At 43.5% G+C, this 14,279-nt stretch overlaps 1 protein-coding gene across 1 annotated transcript in view; it reads left to right on the forward strand.

The window, feature by feature from the left end:
- LOC139641993 (intermembrane lipid transfer protein VPS13B) overlaps positions 1-14,279 on the forward strand; it is a 333,765-nt gene that overhangs the window by 151,897 nt on the left and 167,589 nt on the right. Inside the window, exons 22-23 of the mRNA XM_071516677.1 lie at positions 6,065-6,299; positions 7,870-8,084. Of these exons, the coding sequence (XP_071372778.1) occupies positions 6,065-6,299; positions 7,870-8,084 (450 nt within the window). The remainder of the gene's footprint in view (positions 1-6,064; positions 6,300-7,869; positions 8,085-14,279) is intronic.

Here is a 14,279-nt window from a genome sequence, read left to right on the forward strand (position 1 = left end):
TGTGTGTGTGTGTGTGTGTGTGTGTGTGTGTGTGTGCAGATATGTCATTTGAGAGTGCATTTGTGTAGTGTAAGCCGGCACGCGCAGCCTCATAAGGAGTGGATTGGCTTCTCTCTGTTTTTATTTTTTATGGAGATTTCCTGGTCAAAATTGAAAAGCGTTTCCGCTGTTTTTGAAGTGTATTAATAGAGTGTGCTGCGAGTGATACCCCCTGCCCCTGAACACACACACACACACACACACACACACACAGTCCCTTAGTGTCTGTTTCTATATGAATCTTTCATTGGAGGAAGTGTGTAACTGAAGTGCAGGTCCAGGCCTTTTTCAGTGTGTTGACAGTTAACCCCGTCTGTTATATTAAAGGATTTAGTTTCACTTTGACAGGACATGATGTCATCAGTCAAGAAGAATCACCCCTCCTTAACTCCTCTTTTCCCCACTGAACCTTGAGGTTTATGGGCATATATGGGTATACTTCAGAGGATTATTGACTTAAATAATTCTCTAACCCTAATCTTAACCCTCCCCCTTCTAGTCCCTAAATTATAATTCCTAACCCTTCTCCTAATGAGGTTCAGCAAACACTCTTCACATGTGACCAGTTTTCTGGGTTTTTTACTGTATTCTTCTCGCAATATCTGGAACCCATAAGGTAGTGAAAAGAGGTCACACATACACACACTCTCACACACACATACGTGCTCCACACCCCTGTTCTGTATTTATTATTTGTTGTACCTGAGCCATTTCCAGGGACCGTCTATCTGTCATTTTTCTCTACGGTTTTATTCCACATTAACCTGAACCCCGCAGAGGGCAAAGTTGTGTAACAGATATTCCACACTGCAATTACACTACTGGCTTTCAGATATTATTTGTGCCCATTTCTATTTTTAAATTCATTTGAGAATTTTCCTTCTGCTGTACTTGGAAAAGCTGCCTTTCCACAGGTTTACCCCAACAGGGAAAAAAAAAAAAAAAAGTTCCGCTATCCTATTATGGATGAAAATATCATTTAGTTCGCTGAACCTTTGGCCTGTGAGTACATTCATTCACTGCAAATATGACCCTCTACCTCCCAAGTATGTGAGGGAACAAACTGAGTTTTAGGTCCACCTGGCATACCTGTCAGTTTCCTGTCGCGGGACATTGTGCATGCTTGCTGGCCAACACACAACTCTCCAACACACACACACACACACACACACACACACACACACCTGGCACGCCTATCAGCTCACAGTAGGGGGACATTGTCCACACAGGATAACTGCTTCCAGTGCTGTGTTTATTGGCCTGTTACAGAGCTGTTAAACACAATTGCGGAGAATACCAAACATGACCCTGTACAACCTCAGTTGAACTTTTACACCTGAAATTGTGAGGCGAAACACACACATACGCACACTTTCCAGTGTGACCTGTGAGCACTGAGGGCATTTCAATTTTTTGGTGCTGTGTATGCAACCCTAAACCCTCAGCATAACCCTGAACACAAACTCTGGATTCCCCTCTGCTCCCTCCAGCTCCTCTCTCCTCCCCTCTGCTCCCTTCTCCTCTTCTCTCTTCCCCTCTGATCTGCCCCTTTGGGCTTTCTCCTCCTCCCCTGCACTCCCCTTTGCTCCGGCCGTGACATGACTACACAGACTTTCCATCCTGAATCAATGCATGGTCATGGTGCAAGACCTGGACACAAACAGCTGGGCCTCAGCAGTGAGCGGGACATGGAGGGATGGAGTGATGGAGGGATGGAGGGAGAGAGAGTTGGTCGGGGAGAGGAGATGCTGTCAGTGGTTTTGGCAGTGGTCAAAGTAGTGATGCATTTGGGAGATTCTGACCTCAGGCTTTCTCTCTCTTCGGATCTGTCAGTACTGTTCAGCAGCGCCACAACTCCACCATCTACCCTCCCACTGCACACACACACACACACCCCTCCCTCTTTCTATCTCTCACCCTCTTCGTTTTCTTGCCCTCTGTTCCCCCTGTCCTCTTCTTTGGTTGGATACCCCCAGCTAGCCGCCCCACATCTCTCTCCGTGTGTGTGAGTGTGAGTCACAGCTCAAACATGAGACCACAGAGGGGAAGCCTTGGAGAAGTCTGTGAGGTTAACCAGGCCGACCTGCTGTTAGTGGTGGCCCAGAACAGGGCGGAGGATAGCCAGCCGGTCCTCAGAGGGTTGCGGGTTCAAGTTCCTAGAAGGGCAACACAACCACAAAAGTTAGAATGGGCATTCGCATATTTCTTTCAGCATTTTCTGACTGGTCATTTGAGTGCACTTAAGATGGCTTGGTGATTTGATGCACCGCAGAAGGCTTGATATACTGTCTTTAAATGACCGGTGGTTTGGTGTGACTGAGAAAGCTGCATGTTTCCATGGTAAAGGCATCATTTCAATGAACACGATTTCATTCCAGTGGCAGTCATATTGAACATTCCTGCTTTCTGAGTCTCACGCAATGTCCACATAGGAACAACTTTTCATTGCCATGACAACATGATAAAAATCCTATGGCAGCCGTCTTGGGTGTACCAAAGGGAATTACCAGTATACACCTGGAAGTGATAACTCTATCCATTCTTATTAGATTTTTATCTTTTTAAAATAATTTCTAAATCCCCCAACAAGAAAATTCTATTTTTACCCTCTGTTTGGGGTCAGCCAGCTAGTGCTCTTGGAGCAAGTAGGGATTAAGTATTTTGCTTAAGCATACTTTAGCAGGTATGTCCACACAGGGAATTTCACCTGAGCCATCTGGTTGAAGACAACCTCAGTAACCACGAGACTGTCCTACCACCCCCCACAAACTTCGGTAAGATTTGATTCAGGCCCAGGCAAGATATTTGACCATCATCACAGTTTCATATCTGTTGGTTTATTTGCCTTTGTCTTTTTCTGCCCCCATCTGTCTTCTAGCAACTGTGTGTTTTGGGGTGAGATATTCATCAGTGGCTACAGCCTCTGATCCGCAGTGTGTGGGAATGCCCAGTTCACTGTTGTTTCTGTCTACCCTGCTGACCTAAACTCCCTCGCTCAAGAGAAAAGCAAATATTGCTTTATTCACGAGTCAACTGCCCTCGCCCTCAGATGGACTCATGCACAGTTGCCATTGTGAATTACAGCATGTTTGTTTCTGTGTTTTTTGTGGCTTTTATTAGTTGTCGCCAAAAGGGAAAAGCTGGAGAAAAAGCAGAGCAGAGATTAGTTTTCTATCACCCAGATTTAGGACTGACATGCCATTTTCTTTTCCATTACGTACTTAGGGCCTTTGAAGCATTTTGAACCATTTTTTTTGCCATAGTGTAAACATCTAGAAACAGTGGTCGCTATGCCCAGTGAATGCCATTCAATTGTTCAACTTTTTCCTGTGTTGTCATCTGTGAGATGTTATCTGATTATTGTTAGTATTTGACTGTGTGATGTGGCAAGTCTCTTGCTAGCATAAACTTGACGTCATCCATGGTTGTGTTTTGCTATGGGTAGCAACAGCAAAGCATTATAAAGTCATAAGCCAACACTGTTAGGGTAATATATTGTATTGTACATACTCACTAGAGTAAGTATATGGTGGTAATTATTACAGGTGCCCCTTTCATTTATCCCTCTATAGTACGGCAGGATTTTCTGAAGCGTTCCTCTTGTGGGTGGTGCCACAGCAGTGCAGCAAATGCAAAAAGCGGGGCTTACAATGGCTTACAATGGCTTACAATGGCAGTGTGTATTTTCTCGAACATCGACAGACTAGTTTTGTCCAGTATTTAACCAGTGTTCACCTTCATCAGTAGGCATTGAGTTCAATGTTGAATATTTTCCAATGATTATGTGCAGAAGTCCCAAAGTTTGATGTATGCTGACAGATTTAGTCAACCATCAGGTACAGAATGGAACCTAAAATAGCTTCAGGTAACTTTAGGTGATCATTAATATTGGTCTATACAGTAGGACCCCAGTGCTCTGAAATGACTCATTTGAGACAGCAAATGTGTAAGTATTAAATTGCTTCCTATTTGTTAGTCCCTACTCTGGATCTCACACATCCTTTCTACTATCTTAGTAAAGACTCCCATTTATTGAGTATTCACCAGGGCGATTCTATAATGAAGTATTACTGTAAATGCTTGAGGAAAGGTTGAATGCCCAAGGAAAAAAAAGGAAAAAACGTGTGACTAGCCAAGATGTCCAAGAGGAGAGCATTAGCCCCAGGCAGGCAGCTCAAGGTGCAGTCCAGAGTCAGTGTTCAACCCGGAGGTTTCCGTGTGTCTGCCTGCTTTACAGCTTAACCCTGCTAAGATCTGCAACAGACCAGGCAGCGTCAATGGCTTTTCTTCCTGCGTGCCGGCTCTTAAAAGAGCCAAAGCCCTACGTGTCAGTGTGTGAAAGTGTTCCGATTTCAAACACCACTTTGAAGAGTAATCAAAAGAGGAAGCAGCGTGAGATGAATGTGTAACCATATCTCTCTCTCTCTCTCTCTCTCTCTCTCTCTCTCTCTCTCTCTCTCTCTCTCTCTCTCTCTCTCTCTCTCCCTCTGTTTTCTGACTTCCATGAAAACTGGGAGAACTGGCCACCTTATACAGGCCTGTTTGAGAGTGTTCCAACATCTGTGTGTGTGATATTAGCATATGATTGAGCAAGTGTGCATGTGAATTTGAGTGCTCTGTGTCTGTGTGTCTGTGTGTCTGTGTGTCTGTGTGTCTGTGTGTCTGTGTGTGTGTGTGTGTGTGTGTGTGTGTGTGTGTGTGTGTGTGTGTGTGTGTGTGTGCGCGTGTGTGTGTGCGTGTCTGTCTGTGTTTGATTCCACACAGAACATCTATGCTTATATACCAGTCATTAACCTGCACTACTGTAGTTCCCAGTATAACAGTTAAAAAAGCTACACTCAAGACATTTTTACACATTCCCAGCACACCAGACACACTCTGTTTGACAGACACACGCACACACACACACACACACACACCAGTGTCTGGCAGCACCTGCTGTCTGCCCCCTGGACCCTGTACTCTCCTCTCCTTTATGTTTACTGGTCTTTTAAATCAGTGCAGCCCCAGTGTAATGGAAAAAGACAAAGCACCATTACAACTCAGACAGGTTTAACACTGCTCCTGTCTTTACTGGCTACTGACTACTGGTTACTGACCTGATGGCTAGTAAAACCTGCTGTGAGGCTGTTTAAGCAAGAAAGCATGAACAAAAAAACTGTTTTTGCATTGCAGGAGGAAAGTGCCTGCAGGTCCTTGAAAAGTCTTAAAATCATTTAAGTTGAATGATCGAATTTCAAAGTTTTGAAATGTCTTCAGTTTAGTTAAATGTTGCCTTATAGTCTTAAATACAGTTTTAGAGGTCTTACAAATGACCCTAACCCTTTTTTGGGAGGGGGGGGGGTGTAAGATTGGTTTTAAATCTGATTTAAACTGGCATTTAAAAAGTCTTAAGTCTTAAATCTTACTTCAAAAATCCTGTAGTCGCTTTTAACATAACAGAAAGTTACAGACAGACATGATAGCACATAATAATGATGCAGTATAACAAATATTACAACCTGTAAAACACAAGTGTTTAATATAGTGAACAGAAAAGAGAGAAAGGTGGAAGGAGACAGAGAGACAGATTTTCCAATCAGTTCATCGTAGGCGTTGAGCAACACTGAAGCAGCAATGCAGCAAGTATGTAGAAAGTTTTACTTTTTTGATGACTACATGTGGAATGAAGTGTTTTTTTAATTCAGGGAAGGCTTATTAAGCATGCATAGTCTTTTCCAGCAACACCCAGCTTGACATTTGTACACACATTCTCTCTTGGATGCTTTCCAGTACAACCATAGTCTTCTACTGTTGCCACTGAGCAGCTCCACTTGAGCACTTTGGGGAAGCTGCCTTGCTCAAGGGCACGTCGGTTGGGTGGAAACTTAAAGGTTTTGCATGATCCTAACCAAACATACCATAAATGCTTCAAATTCCCAGGTCTACTCCTCTATCCAACCCTTTGTACGATCACAGAAATCCAACCACCATATTACACTGGTGTTGTAACATTTGTCCCTCATCTCTCTTTGCCCCCCTCCAGTTGGAGCTGCAGTCATGCTGTGTGTTCCTGCCCAACGACAGCCTTCCCTCCCCGACTACCATCATCTGTGGAGACATCCCCGGCACCGTCCGCAGCTGGTACCACAACCAGGCCTCCATGCCGGGGACTCTGGTGGTCTGCCTGCCCCAGATCAATGTCCTCAGCGCTGGGCACAGGTACATGGAGCCGCTGCAGGAGCTGCCCTTTGTCGTCTCCAAGCCCATTCTGGAGGAGGGTAGGTTCTCATATTCATTCAAAGCAAATCTCAACTTGAATTGATTTAACATGCAGACACCACAACGCGCTTCACTGAGACCACTGACTGACTGATGTTAAAAAGATTGATTGGAAAGTTTGAATGAAAAAACAAAGTCTGAACACTTGAAAAACAATGCTGATGATAGGTTCATAGGTTAATGATGTACTGTAGGTCTTAAAAAATGAAATGTTATACAGTGTGTGGGAGCTGTCTTGTTAAGTTTTACTTCAAGTGATTTTTTTATTGATGAATAAAATGTAATGAATGGTTTTATGATAGTAATAGGCTACATAATGTGAATTCATTATTATTATGGCCTTTTCAACACTGAGCAAACCTTTGACCCACTACTCCTCATTTACCATGACAAAAGACAAACAAACTTAAGTAGGGCGGCTTTGAGAAATAGATCTTGCACATGTGGTGCACACACCTGGTAGAGTTGACATAACCAACACTTAGACCGTCGTGCAGTGTTTTCTCTCCAGAAGAAGAAAAAGAAGGGGCATCGTCCTTTTTTTTTTTCTCCAATGACATCAGCATTGGGCATGTAGATTTCAGAAACAGAGGAGAAAAAGAAAAACGACAGCAAAAACAGTGACATCAGCGGCCTTGTCAATGTTGCCGTTAAAATTAACAACCCGTGCTTTTAGTAATTCATTCCTCCCCTTTGAAAAGCTCTTCATCTCTCATGTTTAATGCACTGGATCAAAGCGTGCTGCCCACGGCGTAAGGGAAATGTGCTCTTCATGGCCCTGTGCTAGCGAACAAGTTCCCCCCCTCAATTCCCACCCTCTCTCTCAGATGCTCCTACCAGGGTGGGCAACTCTAAATCAAACGCTCCCAGTCAGGCAGCTTGTCTTAGACCCACAGATTTGGAGTAGGCCCTCGTTTTACATTCTCTTTTGATGGGGTCCCCTGCCTGCTTACTGGGTGTAGAAGCTCCTTTGAGGGATAGGCTACCACTCCTTAGAGCCCCTTTCATGTTTTCCATAAAGCTGTCTAACCCCATGTAATTGGCTTTGATTTTAAAGGTTTTAACTTCAGTGGAAGGAATGATGGAGTTGACATAGTGCTTTTGATAATGAGCGTGATTGATTTATCTTGCTTGTATTTTTAGCCCACTGTATTTAACCCTCTGTTCACTCTCTCCTCTCTCACATGTCATTGCTTTTCTCTTTCATCTTCCTGTACCTCCATCTCCTTCCCTGCTCTTTCTCTTCATTCCCTCACGTCTCTGCCCTTCCCTTCCTTTTTTCCCCCGGTTTATTATTTTCTCCGTCTCATCTATTCATTCCTATTCTGTTCCTCTTCCCTTTCAATATGTCCTGTATTCTCCCTGTTTCTCCAACTTCCTTGTTCTTGTACCCTCCAATCTTATAATTATTTTCCTCCTGTTATTCCTCCTCCCTTCGCCTCCCTCTCATCGTTCTCCTATCCCTGTTCTACTATCTCCCCGTTCTCCCTTTTGCCCTCTGTTCCCACTATTTCATTCTTTTGTCACATTTTGTCTTTCCCTCTTTGCTTTCTCTCTGTCCTTCCCCAGGCGATGCCTTCCCATGGACGGTAAACCTGAGTCAGTTCAGTGTGTACACTCTGCTGGGGCAGCAGCGCAGCCTGAGCCTGCTGGAGCCGATGGGCTGCACGTCCACGCTGGCCGTCACCTCCCACAAGCTGCAGGGCGCCGGGGCGGGACACTCCTTCGTAGTGTGCCTTCATGTTGATCTGCAGCCCGTCCAAGTCAAGTGCTCCAACCCACAGGTCAGTTAGACAGTACTGAAGCTCGCAGTTAGTTTAATAGTTAAGTAACTAGACATACTGAAGCACATTAACTTAGTTGTTAAGTTAATACTGACTTTAAATAACTAACTGTTAACAACTATAAATAGTTATTGATTGGTTAATAATAATGTTTTATTAGTAGGAGTACTGGTATTACTATTAGTAATATTATTATCAGTAGTAGTAGTAGTAGTAGTAGTAGTAGTAGTAATAGTAATAGTAGTAATAGTAGTGTGGTAGCACTTATGAATGACAGGGTAATTCATGTGTAATTACATAGAAATTATCAGAAAGTAACTGGTAGTTTCTGATAATAACAAGTAACTATTTGTAATGTAATTTCTCAGTTAAATACTGGTAATTTCTGGTGATAATGAATAACTATTAGCATGATAACAGTACTACATTTATGAAGTAAGTTGTGCAATCATTAATGACTAATTACTCTAAATACTACTAATTACTACTAAATACTCTTGAAACATTTGCTTACTGGCCTTTCCAATACCTATTATGAAAGTACCATATAACACCATGGGAACTGTACTGCCAAGTAAAATCAGGCTTGATACCTCAATGTTACACAATGTTTTACTCTGTAGTTACTTTATTCCTTGTTGCAATAGGGCAATGAGATAGCAGAATGGTAGGTAGTGGAGTATCTAAATATTAACAGCAGAGTTGAGGTTGATTGTACACACACGCTGAATGAATTCCCATTCCATGATATTCCAAGTATTATGACTATTGTAGACTTTGACCCCAAAAATGCCTTCAGCATGTTGCAACATTATGGGGATTTGACACATGCAGCTCATCTGGAGAATCCCAATGCCGTGACAGATGGGTAGTCCATCATCTTAGTATCATAGGCCCTCGTGAACCTCTCTGGAAATAGTGAACACACGAATCCTGGCAGGCCCACGCTGGTTCATGGCAAGCCCTTTCTGCCTCACCATCATTGTACTGATATAGATTGTCACTCAGATAAACAACCTGCCTCATCTTCTGACCTAGTATGATTTCCAGCAAAGTGGAAGCGTAAACAAGAGAGCGATGCCTTGTTTGTTTTGGTCAAAAGGTTTGAGGTCTGAGTGAAGGCGGGCAGGGAATTCCAAGACTCATCATCATTGTTTTACAGGGCGTTATTGTTTTTTGGTCAGAGCATGATGAATATGGACAGATTGGAAACGGAACATGTTTGTCTCCTGGTTAGGGCTTCGTGTTGTTTTTCATTGCACTGTTACAGTACCATAATCACATCTACATGTACCATTACACATGTTTTGTTTTTTCTCTATTGAATTAGCTGTATTGAATTAGGCTCCTCTGTAAACACTTAATTGGGGCGACCTTTTGAGTGGTCACATTGTTAAATGTCTCCGACCACAGTGACGAGCCATGGTGATATTGAGAAGAATTGGTACCAGAAACAAATGAAAGGCCTTAATCTGTTAGTGGTGAAAGCATTCCCAGAGATGAGGAGAGTTAGTCCTTTATTGGGGGAAAGTTTCTATCCTTTGTTCTCCTCTGTTCTCCCTTTCAAATACAGTGCCTGTGCCTGGTAGAGCCAGCTTATTGCGATTATAAGATGAGTCATTATTAGTTTTGGATCTGATGAGAACGACTCTTCTCTTCTCTTCTCTTCTCTTCTCTTCTCTTCTCTTCTCTTCTCTTCTCTTCTCTTCTGAATCCTATTCTGTTCTGCTTCTGTACTCTTCTGTCTCAGCTCTTCTCTTGGCTTCTCTTCTGCTCTTCTCTGTCCTTGTCTTCTTTCGTCTTCTCTCATCTCTATTCTTCTCTTCAGTTTTATTGCATTCTTCTTTTCTCCTTTCCTCTCCTCTCCTCTGCTCTCCTCTCTTTTCTCCTCTCTTCTGCTCTCTGCTCCTCTGTCCTCCCATCCTGCCACCTCCCCTTTGCCTTTCCATCCTCTAGGTTAATTTCCATCTTAAGGGGGGTTATAAGCTAATACCAATTAGAGCTGTGCAGCAGCTCTATAAGAACTGCTGTCAGAGCACCGCCCCCCCAGAACAAAAGGGACCTCACACCACTGAGTCCTCTTTCTAATTAGCCTCGCCATTTGTGGGAATGTATGTGGGGATGTCAGAGAGCTGCACAGTTGCTGCACAGTCAGTGCCACCAACACAGAGTCCTATGAGGAGATTGTCACATGCATACCAGAGAGGCTGGAAGGGGGAGAGGGAGGAGTTGGGGTGGTGCAGGCTAAGTAGGTGGGGGGTGAAATGAAAGGAGTTGGGAATACAGAGAACGTAGAGTCAGGTTTCACTATAGAGTGCTTTTAAGGTGCTATGTGTAGCATTTCAACATCAATAAATCATTAACACATTAGTTTTCATTCAACATTAGTATAATTACAAACAAACAAGGCCGAGAAGATTGGAAGCCTCTCCCGGCCTCTACGTTGCATTTTACATTGCGTGTTTTTACTTTTAACTTTACATTTGTCTGACGTTTTTGCAACAGGAAGCAACAGGGTTTATGGGAAATGTGTAAATGTGTGTAAATGTCTAAACAAAAATGCTACTAGTCGCACCTTAAACAGACAGGTTTGTTACAAAGTGTTTTACAGAAAACAAGGGACAGAAAAACAGTTAAAAGCAGGGATAATAAATACAACACAAGCTACAAGAAACAGGGCCAGAGCTTGCACATTTGTGTGTGGGTGTAGCTGTGTGCGGGTACATGTGTGTCTGTCTGTGTGACTGTGCAAATGTGTGTGAAATCTGTGCATGTGTTTGAATGGATGTGGGAGTCCCAAACAACACCAGGGTAGTCCACAGGAGAAGTAAGTGAATGACAAACTGTATCTAAGGTAGAAGTTAAGTTAGTTAGTGTGTCTGAGAGGATGAGAAAGGATGAGAAAAGCATTAAGAAGTAAAGTAAGGGATAAGACGAGTTATTAATGAGTGAGGGAGAAAAAGCGATGTATGCTAAGATTCAAATGTGCATGCTCACTCACACAAAAACACACACACACACACACACACAGAGCAAAAGAGCGACCACAGGACCACCAGCTTTGTTGCATGTTTCCGACAGACGCTCATTTCATCCCAACCCAGAACACCCAAGGTGAACTGTCACATCCTGGAACAGAACAGGGCGCACACACACACACACACACACACACACACACACACACACACACACACCTTGTGGCAGTAGTTGCTTGAGTTATGGTTACAGAGTGCAACAGTCCTTTTTTGGGGGCGTTAACAGTCATAGTCATCATCAGATATAGCAGGGACTGTGGCAGCAGTGGAAGAGGGTCTTTCCCATATTCTTATTATACATTGTAATATAAACAATTATATTGCAATTATATTACATGATTGCATCGTGAAAAACTAGTAAACTACATTTTACTGGAATAGGGAACACATGCACCTTGCTCATGGAATAGGGCTGGTGTGCTTGTAGTGTAATAATTTCATCTCCCGTGTGTGTGTGTGTGTGTGTGTGTGTGTGAGAGAGAGAGTGATGGATATGTCCTGTATGGAGAAGGATGTAGAAGGACGAGGTCAGGAGCTGCCCTCGTGCCTTATCTGGACCACCTTGAAAACAGCAGTCACACACACACACACACACATCACAACAGCCTGCTCCGACTATATAACGTTCCATAAATACACATGCAGACACACACACAAAGCCGTACACATCGAGCTGCCACACAAACTCAACAACATGTCAGTTCTTTGGAGTTTCTGTATAAATTGCACTCAGATAAAGGCACGCGAACGCTCGCCATCTGCATGCTCGCCCGTCTTTCATCTGTGTGTTTTTATGAATGACTGTGGAAGCCTCTGTTCAGTCTCCAGTTCGTACTACTGCAGCCTAGCAGGCCTCCTGATCTGCAGATGACAGGTCTTTGGAGAACTCAGCCTTCCAAATGTTCTGCTCACTTCCCCACCTCGTGAACTGTGGTCTTTCTGTGTGTATGTGTGCATGTGTGCTTGTGTGATGCTGTGAGTTTATACAAAATTGCATGTGGGTGCATGTGTGTGTGTGTGTGTGTGTGTGTGTGTGTGTGTGTGTGTAGGGATGGAGCGAGAGGCTGAGTGAAAAGACAGATGAAAGGATGGAGGGAGGATGGGAGCCCCTATGCTTGTACACACATTTTCAGAAATCTTTTGATTGTTGCATTTAATTGATATTCAGTGGCTGCATTATCAATTGGAAAGTGTTCCTGTGTACCAGTGTAGGATTGAGACTCAACTATGTTTGAATATGAGTTTTTGAAGGCCAATACAGATATTTTTGGATTGAAGCATGTGTTGATACTCAATATCTTTAAATTTGACCTCTGTCATGCCAAAAAATGACAAGTATTCAGTGTTTCCCCCAGAATATTATTCTTGCCAGGGTGGAAAAAGCCTCTGAAACAGCAGTTAGACCACCATGGGACACTAAAACTCTCCAGTGAAACCCGTCCAATGAGATTCCTGTAGATTAGCAGCTCCTTTAGGCAGGTGAGGTATGTTTCAGACCAGGCTCTGGAGCTGTTGAGTAAAATCCTCCCACACCACAATGGAATGATTTCTCTAGTTAGCCATTTCAAATAAAGCAAATAAAATAAAACATGATACTAGTTGTGGTCAGAGAGGAACCTCCATCATATCATTGGTGGATGTCATTGACTGGCTGATAAGTGATGTTTAATAAAAGGCCAAGACTCGTAACCAGCCTTTCTTTCTTTCACTCCCCACTACAACCTCTCTCTCTTTTTCATTCTTCATCTATCTCTCTCATTCACTCTCTCGCCCTCCCTCTCTCTCTGTCTTTTACTCACCCTATGTATCCCCCTTTTCTTCTCCCCTCGGCATTCCTCTCTCTCTTCCTCCACATCTGCTGCTCAGTGCAGTAGGCCTTGTCGTGCTTGGTTGGACTTCCAGGGCCCAGGCTCTCGGAGAGGGGAGCATGGAGCCGTGCCTGTCCTGCCGTCAGTGCAGGTCGGCTGGGTATGGCAGGCAGCTGTTGGCCCTGTCCCTGGACGGCTGCTGGATCGGCGTTAGCAGCTCTTCCTGGACATGTTTGAAATGGTCCAGCTGTAATGTATTGTGCTGCTTTTCATTTGATTTATGCTTATTTATGGAAGGCTTCTCTGTAATGTGTGTGCTTACAGGCGTGCGTGTGTGTTAGTGAGCAATGTAGAGTAAGAGTGTGTTTGGAGCTTGGAGACAGATATTTTGTGTGTGTGTTCATGCGTCTGTGTGCCTTTACTTTTCGAGGGACCCTCAGTGGTGCGGAGAGGGGGGGGGGGGACTTGGCCGGAAAAGGGAAGCATTTGAAATCCAGAAATTAGCTCACTGTGAAAGAGCGTCGCTTTTCTCCCTCTCTTTCCCTCGCTCTCTTCTAAAAAACACTGAGTGAATGCATGAATAACTGAAAGCATCACATCACATTCCCCTGCTCTCCCCTCATGTTTTCCACTCTTGTTTTTGGCTTTGTTGTTGTTTAAAGCTAAGGCCTCTTTTCATGTGAACAGATGATAAATAGTAGAGAACACTTGACGCCGAGCCTTCAGTTTTTCCTAACCGTGGTGAGTTTTTCAGAGGAAATTGATGACACAACTTAACTTTCCTCTGTGGGTGTTTCTTTGGGAGTTTTGTTGTTATGGATAACAAATTTGTACAGTGAAGCACGTGTATGAGCACACTTAGCCTTTCAAATAATCACATAGAAACATGAAAGCATGCGTGTTTACATGCACATACAGAAGCACACATGTATATGGACACACATACAACCACACACACATTCAGTTTCGTGACATGAGACCCGCCTGAGTGACAAGCATAAAGTCTAAGAGAGTGTTTAGTTGGACGGAGAAAGAAATGGGAATGGAGAGCGGTCCATTTCTGCCTAATATGTCTTCCTTCTTTCTCTTCCCTTCCCTCTCAACTTTAACTAGGTTTAGTGTCACATAACTACAAAGCTGCCAAGCCAAATCATGGTAATGGCCTCAGAAGTCAGAACTACATGAGAACTCTCCGATGCAGCTGTTTGAGTCAGACCTTGGCAAAAATACATTTGAATCTGGTTTCAAATATTAAAACTACTTGTGGTGTGGTAGATTTATCTTTTCAGGCACACAAATGGCGTAATAGTGTTCTGTATATTTGTTTCACGTATTTAAAGTGTATTCAGCTG

Source organism: Centroberyx affinis, unplaced genomic scaffold, assembly GCF_046629955.1.
Source record: "Centroberyx affinis isolate AG114_WGS23_722 - 3 ecotype Tasmania unplaced genomic scaffold, CSIRO-AGI_Caff_v1 ptg000423l_1, whole genome shotgun sequence".
NCBI classification, from domain to species: domain Eukaryota; kingdom Metazoa; phylum Chordata; class Actinopteri; order Beryciformes; family Berycidae; genus Centroberyx; species Centroberyx affinis.